The 12895-nt window shown below is 38.4% G+C and overlaps 2 protein-coding genes across 11 annotated transcripts in view; one reads left to right on the top strand and one right to left on the bottom strand.

Annotated features, from left to right (window-relative positions):
• TLK2 (tousled like kinase 2) overlaps nt 1–12895 on the bottom strand; it is a 93283-nt gene that overhangs the window by 3257 nt on the left and 77131 nt on the right. For all 10 annotated transcript variants that reach the window (XM_080924352.1, XM_080924343.1, XM_080924345.1 and 7 more), the window contains 2 exons: nt 12176–12314; nt 2861–2972 (listed from right to left, as the gene is read on the bottom strand). In XM_080924352.1, coding sequence (XP_080780478.1) covers nt 2861–2972; nt 12176–12314 — 251 coding nt within the window. The remainder of the gene's footprint in view (nt 1–2860; nt 2973–12175; nt 12315–12895) is intronic.
• LOC308426635 (small ribosomal subunit protein eS27-like) lies at nt 9155–9289 on the top strand (the record flags this gene model as incomplete). Its single annotated transcript, XM_080924491.1, has 1 exon — nt 9155–9289. The coding sequence occupies one exon, from the start codon at nt 9155–9157 to the stop codon at nt 9287–9289; it is 135 nt and encodes a 44-aa protein (XP_080780617.1).

The raw sequence follows: 12895 nt of genomic DNA, 5'->3' as shown, positions 1-12895 counted from the left end.
CTGTTCTTGCAGAGGACCAGAGGTCAACTCTCAGAACCTACATAGCAGTTCACATCCATCTGTAACTCCAGCTTCAGGGTGCCTAGTGCACAATTCTGAGTTCAGTAGGTACCAGGCTCTTATGTTGTGGACATATGTACATGTAGAAAAAAAAAAACACTCAAAAACATAAAATAAATCTAAAATAAGAAAAGGGTTAGAAGAGAAAATGTTTTTCTCACACTCAGTATGAAGAATGAGAATGGTGACTCACAACTAATCTCAGCACTTAGGAAGCTGACACAGGAAAATCACTAGTGAGCTCTAGGCCAGTTTGGACTACATAACAAAGATCCTACCTCAAGAAAAACCTGACAAATTAACAACAATGACCTGGGAACTCTTCGGGGTTTTAACTGTGCCTCAAGGTGCAGTTTCCTCAAAAAAAAAAACAAAAAAAACAAAAAAAAAAACAAAAAAAACCCAAACAAACAAACAAACAACTTTAAAAAAGAGCTAAAAGCTCAGCATTCCTAACAGATCTGAAATAATTCTATATAACCTCTATCACTAGTACTGGAACAATTCAACATTATTGAACAGTACACAAAAGAACTAAGCTCTGCTAGTTATACATAGTTTTCTTGTCTTACAGAGGCTGACCCAAGAACGAGAGGCTAACTAGGAAGGTGTTACTCACATTAAGACTGCACTGGGAAGCTAATAAAAATATTAAGAGTTCACAGGGCCTACAGAACTCCCATCTGCTTTATGCCCAAGTTCAGCCTAACTAACGCACTAAAACATACTAAAGGCAGAAGGAATATGAATACACAACAGACCCTAATATGTGTGTATACCATACACGTGTGGGTGTAAAAAGATATGCTCACAAGGAAAAGTACTATTATTTTTTGTTCTAATGATATAACACCATTACTAGAAACAGACAAATACTGTTTGTGTGGGCGTGAGAACAGAACCCAGGGCCTTTGTAGATGCTGGCTATGTTCTGTACCACTGAACATCCCTTACCCTTGGTTTTCTAAGATGTTTTTTCTATGTTTTTTTTTTTTTGTTTTGTTTTGTTTTCTTAAGATAGATTTTCTCTGTATAGCCCTGACTGTCCTGAAACTCCCTTTGTAAACCAGACTGGCCATGAACTCAAGAGATCTGCCTGCCTCTGCCTCACAAGTGCTGGGACTAAAGGTTTCCCATGAATTCCTTGGACCCTCTAGTCTCAGGCCCCAAAATATTGGTCTTATAGGTATAAACTACCACTACTGGCCAAAGGATACTTTCTGACACCACCTTCTCAGCACACAAAGGAGGGAAAAGGTAGCTGGAGAAATGGCTCAGTAGCTAAAAACATTGCCTCTTCTGTAGAGAACCCCTGTTCAGTTCCCAACATCCAAGTCAATCATCTCCCAACCTCTTGTAACTCTAGCACTAAGGGATCTGTGCTAATTAGTTTTGCCAACTTAACACAAGCTAGAGACACCTGGGAACCTTAATTGAGTGTGTCCATTAGAATGCCTATAGGCAAGTCAATGGGGCATTTTCCTGATTCAAGATCTATGTGCAAAGGCCAAGCCCACTGTGAGCAGTGTCACTCTGGGTAGGTGGTCCTGGCTGATATAAGCAAGATGAGCAAGCGACAAAGAGCAAACTAGTAAGCAGCGTTCCTTGGTTTCCGCCTTGATTTCTCTCAATGATAGACTATGATCCAGATATATAAACACCACCACCCAAGACAGGTTTTTGGTTTTGTCATGGTGCTTGTAAAACAGAAAGCAAACAAGGATGGTATCTGATACCCTCTTTTCAGCTTCCATGAACATATACACTCATGTACTCAGAGATATACACACACATAAATAATAAATCTTTGCCAGGTATGGTGATTCACTCCTTTAATCTCAGTGCTCATGAGGCAGAGGTAGGACAATCTCTGTAAGTTTGAGGCCAGCCTCATCTAAACATAGAAAACTCCAAACCAGCCAGGACTACATAGTGAGAACCAGTCTCAACAAAACAAAATTTAACAAACAAAACAGTATGAGGGGTCTGGGGAGATGGGTTTAGTGGATCAAGTGCTTACTTACTATACAAAAATGAGGACCTGATTCTGATCCCCAGCACCCAAATAAGAAAGCCAAATGCAGCAATATGTGCCAGCACAGGGGGGACTGTGGGGATTTGCTGGCTAGTTAGTCTAGCTCAGTCAAAGAACTAGTTAGTCTAGCTCAGTCAAAGAAAGATCTTACTCAAAAATAAGATGGAGAATTAATAACAAACCTGAGGTCAACTTCTAGGCTGCACAAGCACACACAAGCACACAGTATTTTTTTTTTTTATTAACAACAACTTTTATCTAATGAGGTAGTTACAAATAAAATCTAGGGGATAAGTTTCAGATCCTACTGGAAAGCTTGGGCAAGTTTTTGGGGCAGATTGTTCATGTTACTAAATGATTTCAAGACAGATGTGATATGATACCAGCATTCAAGAGGTTGAGGCATGGGGATTATCTTGAGTCTGAAGTCAGCCTGCGCCATATAGTACAGGCCAACCACAGCTATAAAGAGACCTTAAAACAAAACAAAACAACCCCCCAAACCCACCCTATTTTACATGAATTCCCATCAGAATTAAAACATATCTTATATTTGAGAATGGCAACATGCATGTCTCTGATGGCTTGGGAGGATACAGTAGGTGCTCTTCAGCCTGGAATTTGTAGGTATATACAAAGCATTTACTGAGAAGTCTGTATTTTCTTTAAACCACTACTTTCAGGATTCCAATGATTAACTGCAAAGAAGAACCCACACTGAGGTGGTGGGTGTGGCCCAGGCTGCTCCACTGCCTTCTTCCTCACCTTCCTCCCATAAAGACACTGGTAGAAGATCACACCCACTGACCAGACATCGACTTTATTTGAGATCTTTGGTGGCTCTTTCCCAACCACAAAACACTCTGGTGGTAAATACCTAGGAGAATACAAAAATAAAAACACTTAGAAAATTAAATACATAAAACTAAGTTGTATACAAAAAGACAAATAAAGGGCCCTATTAAAAATGTAATAACCCTGAGCACTCGAGGGGCAGGAGCAGGGGGAGGTGAGGCTCTGTGAACAGTGATGACCAGAACAGCCAGGGCTAAGGAGAAAGACCTTGTCTCTCAAGTATATAAAATGTGCTTGCATACACACTCTAATTCCTAACAGTCAAGATTCAACTATCAGGTTAGAAATATAGACAAATAAATGAAAGACACTCACTCACACTTAACGTAATTTATCTCTCAATAAAGTGGAGAGGTAAATATTCTCTCTAGTTTCACTTTGCTCACCCCACCTCTGCCCGAGCCTCTTTTCTCAGGGTTGAGTCTATTCCAAGTATCATTCACAGGTTTGTTGTTGGTAGTATTTTGTATTGATGATGACAACTAGGATCGCACCCAGGATCTCAAGCGTGGAAATGCTCTACCATGGAGCTATACATTCAGCCCACAATATACATTTTTAAAACATGAGGTGACACAAAAGAAACAAAATCCCTTTTATGACAGCTTCAAACAACACAGTTAAAAAGGACAGAGGTTTCTTTTCATGCTGTCCAAAGGAGACTTCGTTAAAATTTTTTCAGGGTGCTAAGACTGAATCAGAGCTTCTACTAAGCTACATTTCTAGTTCCTAAAATTAATAAATGTTTTAAAATCCAAATGAATTCAAGACCTAGAGATCTCTGAGAGTAGAGTCTATTTTGCCTATTTAAAGCGGCATCTTTTGCAAGTTTTTAACACAATTCCAATATAAAATCCAGAGTGACTTTTCTAAAGTCTGAGTTATCAAAAGCTGCATTTTTCTATTCTGGGTGAGATAGCTGAAAGACTAATAGAGACCCAGACCAGCAAAGTCCAGCCTAAGGAAAACCTTTTAATTGGGACCCTGCTGTGTTCCTGATATAAAAATCGAAACTTAAATCCTTCTTTGCTCATCCACATTCTGTTAAGCTTCTTTACTTCCATATTTTTCTCATCATTTTCATAACAGACATATGGATAATTACTACGGCCTATGACAGATTATTATCTTACAATATATACTTATACCTAAGACATACACTCAAGGTATGGCTCAGTGGTGATGGGTTTTTTGTGGGCTGGTTTTCCAGTGCCACACAAAACAAAACAATAAAATATATACAACTCACTATGACTAAAAAAGGGAGCAAAAATATTTTTTAAAAAATGTGAGCTAAAGAAAAAAAAAGGTAAAACCAGCTCTTTCAAGTGGCACTCAGACTTTCTTGGACCCTTGATTTTATAGTTGTTGGAACTTTACTACACCTTAAAGATGCTTTAGTTATATAACAAATAAAACTTTGATATACTGAAATGTATTTTTTTCTGCAAAAATGTAATTTCTTTTTTCTGAAGAGGTGGCAGGGAAGAAGAGGATAGTGAACTCGTCCAAAAGGCAAAGTACTTAATTTGTTAAGATTTTTAGAATGTAAAAGATCAACTAAACAGTACATGTCTGGCAAGTCAACTTCTAAGGTTTGCTTTCTCTATAAATGAAGAAATAAACTAATTTTCTATACTAACTAGTAATTTTTAAAAAACTAATTTTTTTTTCTTTTAAATAATGCTGAAAACAGCAAATACTGTACTTTCCTACCAAGAGCTATTGGAAGGATTGCAAAGAAAAAAAAAACTCAGGCCCATTTTTATCACAATACACACCCTCACAAGAAGATATGAAGCTCAGAAATGATGCCCAAAGCATAGCTTGAACTCAATTCTCAGTTTCTGTTTGTTTTAAGAGTGTGGAGAGCTTTTGATGTACCTTGGCAGGAGTCTGACATTGGGCCAGGACAGAGAAGTAAGCTCAGTGACAGACCTTTTATAAAAGGGACAAGTAGTGGTAAAATGTTTTTTGTGTATATGTTTATAGTTAAGGTAAAACAGAGAAGTGAAGATATTCTCATGTCTTTGGATCCTGACTAGAGACAGTTTACACCCTACACGTGAGAGAAGATGGGTTTGAGAAAAGCCATCCCCGAATACCCAAGGTTGCTCTGGAAAAAGAAAAGGAAAATGAACAAAAGCTGTTTCAGACCTCTCCTAGGGACAGAAGGTCTGGAGACACCCTGCCTCCTACTGCAGGAATGCTTACTTCTGGATCTGGGCCCCTGTGGTGGGACATCATCTAGTTCTCTTCCCTCTCTGTCCATGTCTGTCCTTGGTACACCAATCTGTCCATGTCTGTCATTTTATGTCTGTGTTTTTGTTTCATTGCCTGAATGTTGTTCTGTGTTTCATGTTCAAAAGAAAAAAAATGGTTAAAACTTTATCTGATGGTCATTTACCCCTTGATTTAGATTTAACTCATTAAAAAAAAAAAAAAAAAAAAAAGGCAGTCTTAATTGGCTTTTGGAGCCCTGCTGCACCTGAAGTTAGGAGTCTAGCACAGCTGGAGAAGCCCTACCAGGGGCTGACTGTCTGCACAAGCCGCTTTTTTTTTTTTTTTAAAGATTTATTTATTTTATGTATATGAATACACTATAGCTGTCTTCAGACACACCAGATCCCATTACAGATGGTTGTGAACTACCATGTGGTTGCTGGGAATTGAACTCAGGACCTCTAGAAGAGCAGTCAGTGCTCTTAACCTCTGAGCCATCTCTCCAGCCCCCACACAAGCTGCTCTTAAAGGTGGCAGCAGCTTCTCCACTTCTATGGTAAGAGTTGGTTGCTGTTTTTCCTAGAAAATGTGACTGTTTATTGAGTTTAGCAGGTGACAAGGTGCTCCTCTCTTGAAATTACAGCTAGAAAAAGTAAGAAAATTTTGTCTGGTCTAAATATATAAGATGTGTGTAGGCACTTCATTTTTGTTTCTGACTAGTTTTACAAGTAAAATATATGCTCTGCATGCCTTGGTTATAGATTATTAGCTTATAAATTACTGGGCAAGATTTGCAACACTGTTAACAGAAAGTTGGCTTAAACTGGTAACTCAGGGTTGGAGTCATTTAGAACAACACACGGCATGAACCAATCCAGGGAAAAGGTCTCTAAGATACCTCTAAAGTGGGATAATATTTTATGTAGTTCTTATCCTAGAAACCAGGTCTCTTCAGTGAGATACTGGAGGCTATGCATTCATGTGCAGAAACTGGCAATGATGCACTTGGTGTTGATCCTGAAGAGACTGGATTGTTTGTTGGAGGTTGAGTTTTGCTTTCCAAGTTCTGGTTGCTCTGATGTTACAAGGGAAATTACAGTTGAACTGCACATGTTCCACTGGCTGCAATTTGCAGTTCCATCACAGGCTCAGAATTTTAAACCACACATATTTGTAATTAAGAAAATATCAGGTAGGTGGAAATTGTGGTTTAGTGAAGGGTTAATAAAACTTTCCTGCTCTAGCTGCCATCCCTGGAAATGCACATAGAATTAGTATGGATTTAGAGGATTGTTTTCATGCTGTTCCTTTGCTTCATGGTGACTGTGGGAGGTTTGCATTTAGTGAGCCTACATGTAATTTTGGAGAGCCCATAAATCCATGAATCGTAATTATTGGAAAGTTTTGCCTCAAGGAATGGCTAATAGCCCTATTTTATGTAAAAAATTTTGTCGATGGTTCAATCTTCCAGTGTATATTATTCATTATATGAATGGTAGTTTATTAGCTGATCCCTATGAAGGAGTTTTGCTACAAGCCTTTGCTCTTATACAACAAGTTTTAAAATTTTGGGGAGTGGTTGTTGCTCCAGAAAAAATTCAAAGGCAGTATCATTTTCAGTATTTGGAACATCAGTTATATCCTTAACAAATTGTGGCACAGAAAATTAAAAAAGAAAAGAATTTACTCTTAATGATTTTCAAAAGTTGTTAGATGTTAATTCTTCTAAGACCTCATCTAAAGCTTACCACAGGAGAACTCAAACTTCTGTTTGAGATTCATAAGGGGGATGCAAACCCTAATTCCCCTAGACAATTAACTGATGAGGGACACATTGTTTTGCAGAAAGTAGAGGAAGCTATTAGTCAACAACAGATACATTGTATAGACTATGATCAATTATTGGCTGTTTGCACCCACAGTAGTCCTTTGGCAAAAGGGACCATTAATGTGGTCTTTCTTCGTCTCCAAGTAAAGTTTTAACTCCTTATTATGAAGCTGTTGCTGTGTTAATACAGAATTGTAGGATAGAATCACAAAAATATTTTGGGAAAGAACCTGATGAAGTATTTATTCCTTATTCCAAGCAGCAATTAAATTGGTTAGTGCAGAATACTGATATTTGGCCCATCACATGTGCAAAACTGATAATCACTATCCAAAAGACAAGTTACAATCTTCCTCTATGCATACCTTTGTATTTCCTGTAAATTTACGCATGCAGCCCATAGAAAATCTGATTATTGTATTTACATATGGCTCATCTAATGGGAAGGCAGTATATGTAATCGGATTACATGTTTGGTCTCTTGACTTTCCCCCTGCTTCAGCACAAATAATCGAACTACTTGCTATAGCTGCTGCTTTTGAAGTGCTGAAAAATCAAGCTTTTAATTTGTATACGGATAGCCAATATATAGCTCATGGTTTACAACTGCTTGAAACTTCCTTTTTTAGATACTGCTAATTCTCAAATTTTGCAATTATTTATGCAAATATAACTCAAGAGAACATTCTGTTCCTTACTTTATAAGACACTATTCAATGAGAATTGTATTGATTGTACACTTATGTTAGCGCATTGAAATATGGCATGTCTGTTTTGGTGGTCTATCAATCAGTTTTTGTTTTACTGCCTGTATTACAGGGCCTTTGTATTCTGAAGGAAAAATAAAGAGGTTGCAGATACTAGAAGAAGTAAGTCAAGCTTTAAGCAGAAGCAAGAGGGCAGTGGGCTTGACTATTGCTGGCATAGCAGCTTTAGTTGCATTAATAGCACCACTGCTTCTGCTATTGCTTTGACACAGAAGGTAAGACAGCTACTTCTGTTAATCATTTAGCAAAATGTGTTACTAATGTTCTGAGTATTCAAGAGGACTTAGACAGGAGTTTGGAATAACAGACTGATGCTCCTTATGATACTATTCAAATTATTAGTGAGGAGATTCAGAGTTTAAGAGTAAGAAGCCATCTCCAGTGTCATGCTAAATACTGATGGGTTTGTGTTACTTCTAAACTTTACAATGATAGTCACTATAATTGGGGGGAAAGCTTAAAGACACTTGTAGGATACTTGTCATAATTTTAACACTTCTCTAGATGTTTTAACTTTGCATACTGAGATTATGAATTTAAAGAACACTGCTCTGACGAGCTTTGATGATGTGGATATTGCTGATAAAATTATTCATGGCCTGAGGTCAGCATTCCCATCTTGGTCAAGGTTCAAGAATGGCATTTATAGCTTGATCATGGTAGCCCTTCTTGATCTGGGAATACATTTATTCCTGCCCATTGTGATAAAGCTTGCCTTTAACAACATCAATGTTAGCCGCCAAAATACACGGCTTAAAACTAAAAATGAGGGGCTGGAGATGTGGCTCAGCAGTTAGGAGCACTGGCTGTTCTTCCTGAAGCCCTGAGTTCAATTTCCAGCAACCACATGGTGGCTCACAACCATCTGTAATGGGGTCCTGTGCCCTCTTCTGATGTGTCTGAAGACAGTGACAGTGTACTCATATACATAAAATAAATATTTATAAAAAAAAACACTAAAAATGAATCCCCACAACAGAGTTATGAATTTAACAGACTGGCAATCAGAGAGTAAGTTCTGCACAGAGCCTTACCAAACTAAGACAGAAGTGCATTGCTTTTGATAATGCACATTCCATGACCTGTAAGGAAGGCATTCATATCAGAACAACCAAAACCAGACATAGTCGTTTTTATGGAATAAAAAAGGAAAGATGTAGAGAGCTTTTGGTGCCCCTTGGCAGGAATCTGACACTGGGCAGGGACAGTAAGCTCAGGCAGGAATCTGATTTTAGACTAGAACAAAGAAGTGGCTTCAGGTTTCCGGCAGTGGTGACCTCCCTACAAGAATAAGCTTCTTGCAAAGGATCTCCTTCATCCCTCTCAGGAAGAGGAAAAGAGGAAACACAGGAAAAAGCGCCTGGTGCAGAACCCCAATTCCTATTTATGGACATGAAATGCCCAGGATGCTGTAAAATCACCACGGTCTTGTGTGTTGGCTGCTCCACTGTCCTCTGTCAGCCCACAGGTGGGAACGCCAGGCTGAGAGAAGGATGCTCCTTCAGGAGGACGCAGCACTGAAAGCCCCCGGTTCAAGATGAGTGGGAACCTTCCCAATAAACACATTTTGGATACATATATAAAGAAGTAGCTTCAGGCAAGAATATGAGTTTGGGCAAGGAAAGAGAAATAGGCTCAGATATCTTGGTCATTTTGGTAAGTCCTTAGAAACAGTGATCACAGGACTTTGGTTACTGCCTTGCTTGTTGTTTAACTATTTGTGTTTATTGTCTTGTTTCCTTTACCTAGAACTGACCTTGTTACATGCATGTAATTAAAACTGTATAAAAGCAGACTAGGAAAAAATAAACCCACCTCAGCCTCAGAACTGGCTGAGGTCATGCTACAGTGTTGTCTAATTGTCATTTTTCTTTTTAATCTTTGCTCCTGCCCTGGAGAACCTGTTGACTGACTGAGCTGGCTTGGTCTAGAGAGGGTCTCACTTTGTAGCGATGCTGCTCTTGAACTCACCATGAAACACTTGCTTCAATCCTCCTGCCTCAGCCTTCTGAGGGCTGTTATTAAAGGTATGCACCACCTTGCCCTACTCACTCGTCTTGCATATTGCCAGAGTATATGGTACATTCACAAACCTATGCAGGTGTGCACACTTGTACATGTGAGAAGACAGTCAAGTATCCTGCTCCATCATGGTAATGTAGCTGTGTCTGACCTGGAACTGGCTATGTAGACCAGACTGGCATGGAGATCACTGCTTCTGCCTTGAGGGTTAGGATTAAAGGCCTGTACTACCATACTGGCTATCATCTATTCCCCTAAAACAGGATCTCTCAGTGAACCTGGAGCCACATCCTAGTAATTCTCCCATCTCTGCCCCTCACAGTGCTAGGGATTTGCAGACATATGAACATGTTTTGTGTTTTTTTTTTTTTTTTTTTTTTTTGAGTGCTAAAATCCTAACTCAGGTCCTCATGCTTGTACTGAAAAATAGTCTGACCCGCTAAGTCATCTCTCTAGTCTCCCAGCTCATTTATCTTAATCAATTGTAGAATTCTGGAATAAATAGTTAAAACCCACAGTTATTTAAAATATTGTAAGCCTTCCCACCCTCAGCTTGTTTTTATCTCCCTGGGTCATCATCATAAAAGATAATATATTGAGGTCAGTGATTATGACAATGTTACAAAATTTAACAATCCCAGAAACCTTCTTTTATTTACTTAAATTCATTTATTTGTTTCTTTATAGGAAGGATCTTTCTACACAGCACTGGGTGTCCTAAAACTCATTATGTAGACAAGGCTGGCCTCAAATTCATTTAGACCCATCTACCTCTGCCTCCTGAGTGCTAGATTAAATGTGTATGCCATCACAGCTAGTTCAGAAACCCTCTATCTTATTTTTCATTATGGAAAAATACTCAAATATACTTAAATAGAACACCCAAATAAACAACCAAGTACCTATCACCCAGTTTCCATCTCTGCTCATATACATAACTTTTTACATTATCTAATAAGTTACTTTGGGGCAAAGCATTATATGATTTTTACTTCAATATTTGTTGCTGATATTTTTATTTTTTAATAAACTGGCAAAAATAGCATGAGGCAGCAATGAGATAGGGTCACAGGGTCTCATTGTATACCTGGATAACCTGGAACTCACTATTTAAACCAGGCTGGCCTTATACTCATAGAAATCTACCTGCATCTACCTCCCAGTGTTGGGATTAAAGTGTGTACTGCTATATATGGCATATTTTATTACTTTTAATAGCTATTTTAAACATGAAGTGGGGGGAGCTAACAAGTACAAAACTTAGGTGCATGTCCCAGTGAACTCATACAGTAGAGGTACAAACCTCTTTCCCAGAAGTGAGTTTTTGTGTCCCTTAGTGACAGGCACACTAACCCACAATATCCCCCATAATGAATAAACACTATAAATGTAACTTCTATTTTAAGCCTAGAATTTCAAAGCTTTAACTTAGAAACTGACTCTTGACTATAGGTACCATTTTCACAAACATAAATAGATAAACAGAAAAGCAGTTCTCTGTCCACCTAACAATCAGCAGGACCAGTTAGGAGAACAGGGTTCATCCCACATGTTTTTAATGGTATGCTCTTTCATCTGCTTCCACTAGAGCCCCTCATTACTAGAAAGAATTCTTCTCAGGCTGGGATACAACAGCATGCTACTTACCTCCCATGTACTAAGAAGCTTTGTCTAACCACCTCAGAAGAGGATAAAAATCATAAAATCAGTCTCAAAATTACATGCTCCAGGCATAGGTATGCTTTATGGTGCTCATAAGTAATAGTGAAAAGCCAATAGCAGAAAGGAGTGCTCATAGAATTGTGAGGCAGAGATGGATGGGGTCAGGGGACTGGGAGAAGGGTGACGGGGCTCAGTAGGAAGGAGCCTCAAACCCTTTAGGACATGCCAGCAGACACAAATATAATTCTGCTCAACTGTGCGTGCTCTCTCGTGTGGAGATTTCATGGAATACTATAGATTTGTGGTTTTTGTTTTGTTTGTTTTAGCCCTATCCTGATTTTCACAATTCCTTGACTTGACAATTCATCTTAGAAACAAATCCCTCATCCGATTAACACAAGGAGAGGCTTCTACCTGAACTACCTGAAAAAATTCAGGGCCATTTTTTTGGGAAGGGGGGAAACTAAGCAACCTGCTAGCTTGTACAGTCAGCACTGTGTAATAAACACACATCTCCAAGGGCCAGACTACACAAGTACTCTCTCAAGGATTTTCAAGAACAAAAAGAAAATAGAAAAGACATTGATATAGAAAGTCAAACTGCTAAAAAGACTGTATTTCTGTCTTAGCAGACTGCACAGAATTAACTGTTAATCACTAATGAGTCAGTACAGCAGAGCCACATCCCCACCATCCAATTTGGCAGACTTCCTGGATACCTACCAATAAGTACCAGCACCTTGTGATGTTAGCTCCATACCATCCACTGAATTGTAGCTATCATCATCCATGATCTTGGAAAGACCAAAATCTGTAATTTTTATCTCTCCACAAGCTGTACCATTTACTAAAAGTATATTACCTAAAAAGATAAAAACCTTTATGAATAAAAAGAGACTTCTTTATTAAGAGAAAAGATACACAGAAAAGAAACAAATGAACTCTAAATATTTGGAATGAAACAGTCTAATTCTAACTGGGATAATCTTTTGTGACCACTAGAAATTTCTATTTTCTTAGAATTGCCTGTTTAATGTTCCAAAATCCACGCTGGGCATTGGAAAGAAAAATTACTTGGAAAAGTAAAATATCACTTGTATAGGTAATTTTTAAAAAAAAGGAAACAAACAAACAAAAATGGTGGAAAAATCTCACTTGGTGTGCTCTCTATGCTAGCATGCGTAAAACAGCAATTCCAAGAAGATGGGGGTGGGAGAGATATAAAGAAAGCATTCTTGGGAATCAAAATTGGTACCACAGCGCCACCTATAGGCCATAAAACAGAAAATTGTCCAGACTTTAGAGATAGAACAGTGTGACTGAGATGGAAAGTCACAGCCAGTAGAAGAGCAAAGCCAAGCCACTAGCTCCACATAAAAGGTGACAAGCATACACATTAAAACAGACAAAAAGCCAGTTAACAAAAATAAAAAGTAAAGGATA

The sequence above is a fragment of the Micromys minutus genome, assembly GCF_963924665.1.
Source record: "Micromys minutus genome assembly, chromosome: 10".
Lineage (NCBI taxonomy): Eukaryota > Metazoa > Chordata > Mammalia > Rodentia > Muridae > Micromys > Micromys minutus.
Note: the sequence above shows the minus strand (reverse complement) of the source record. Positions and strands in the feature narration are given on the sequence as shown.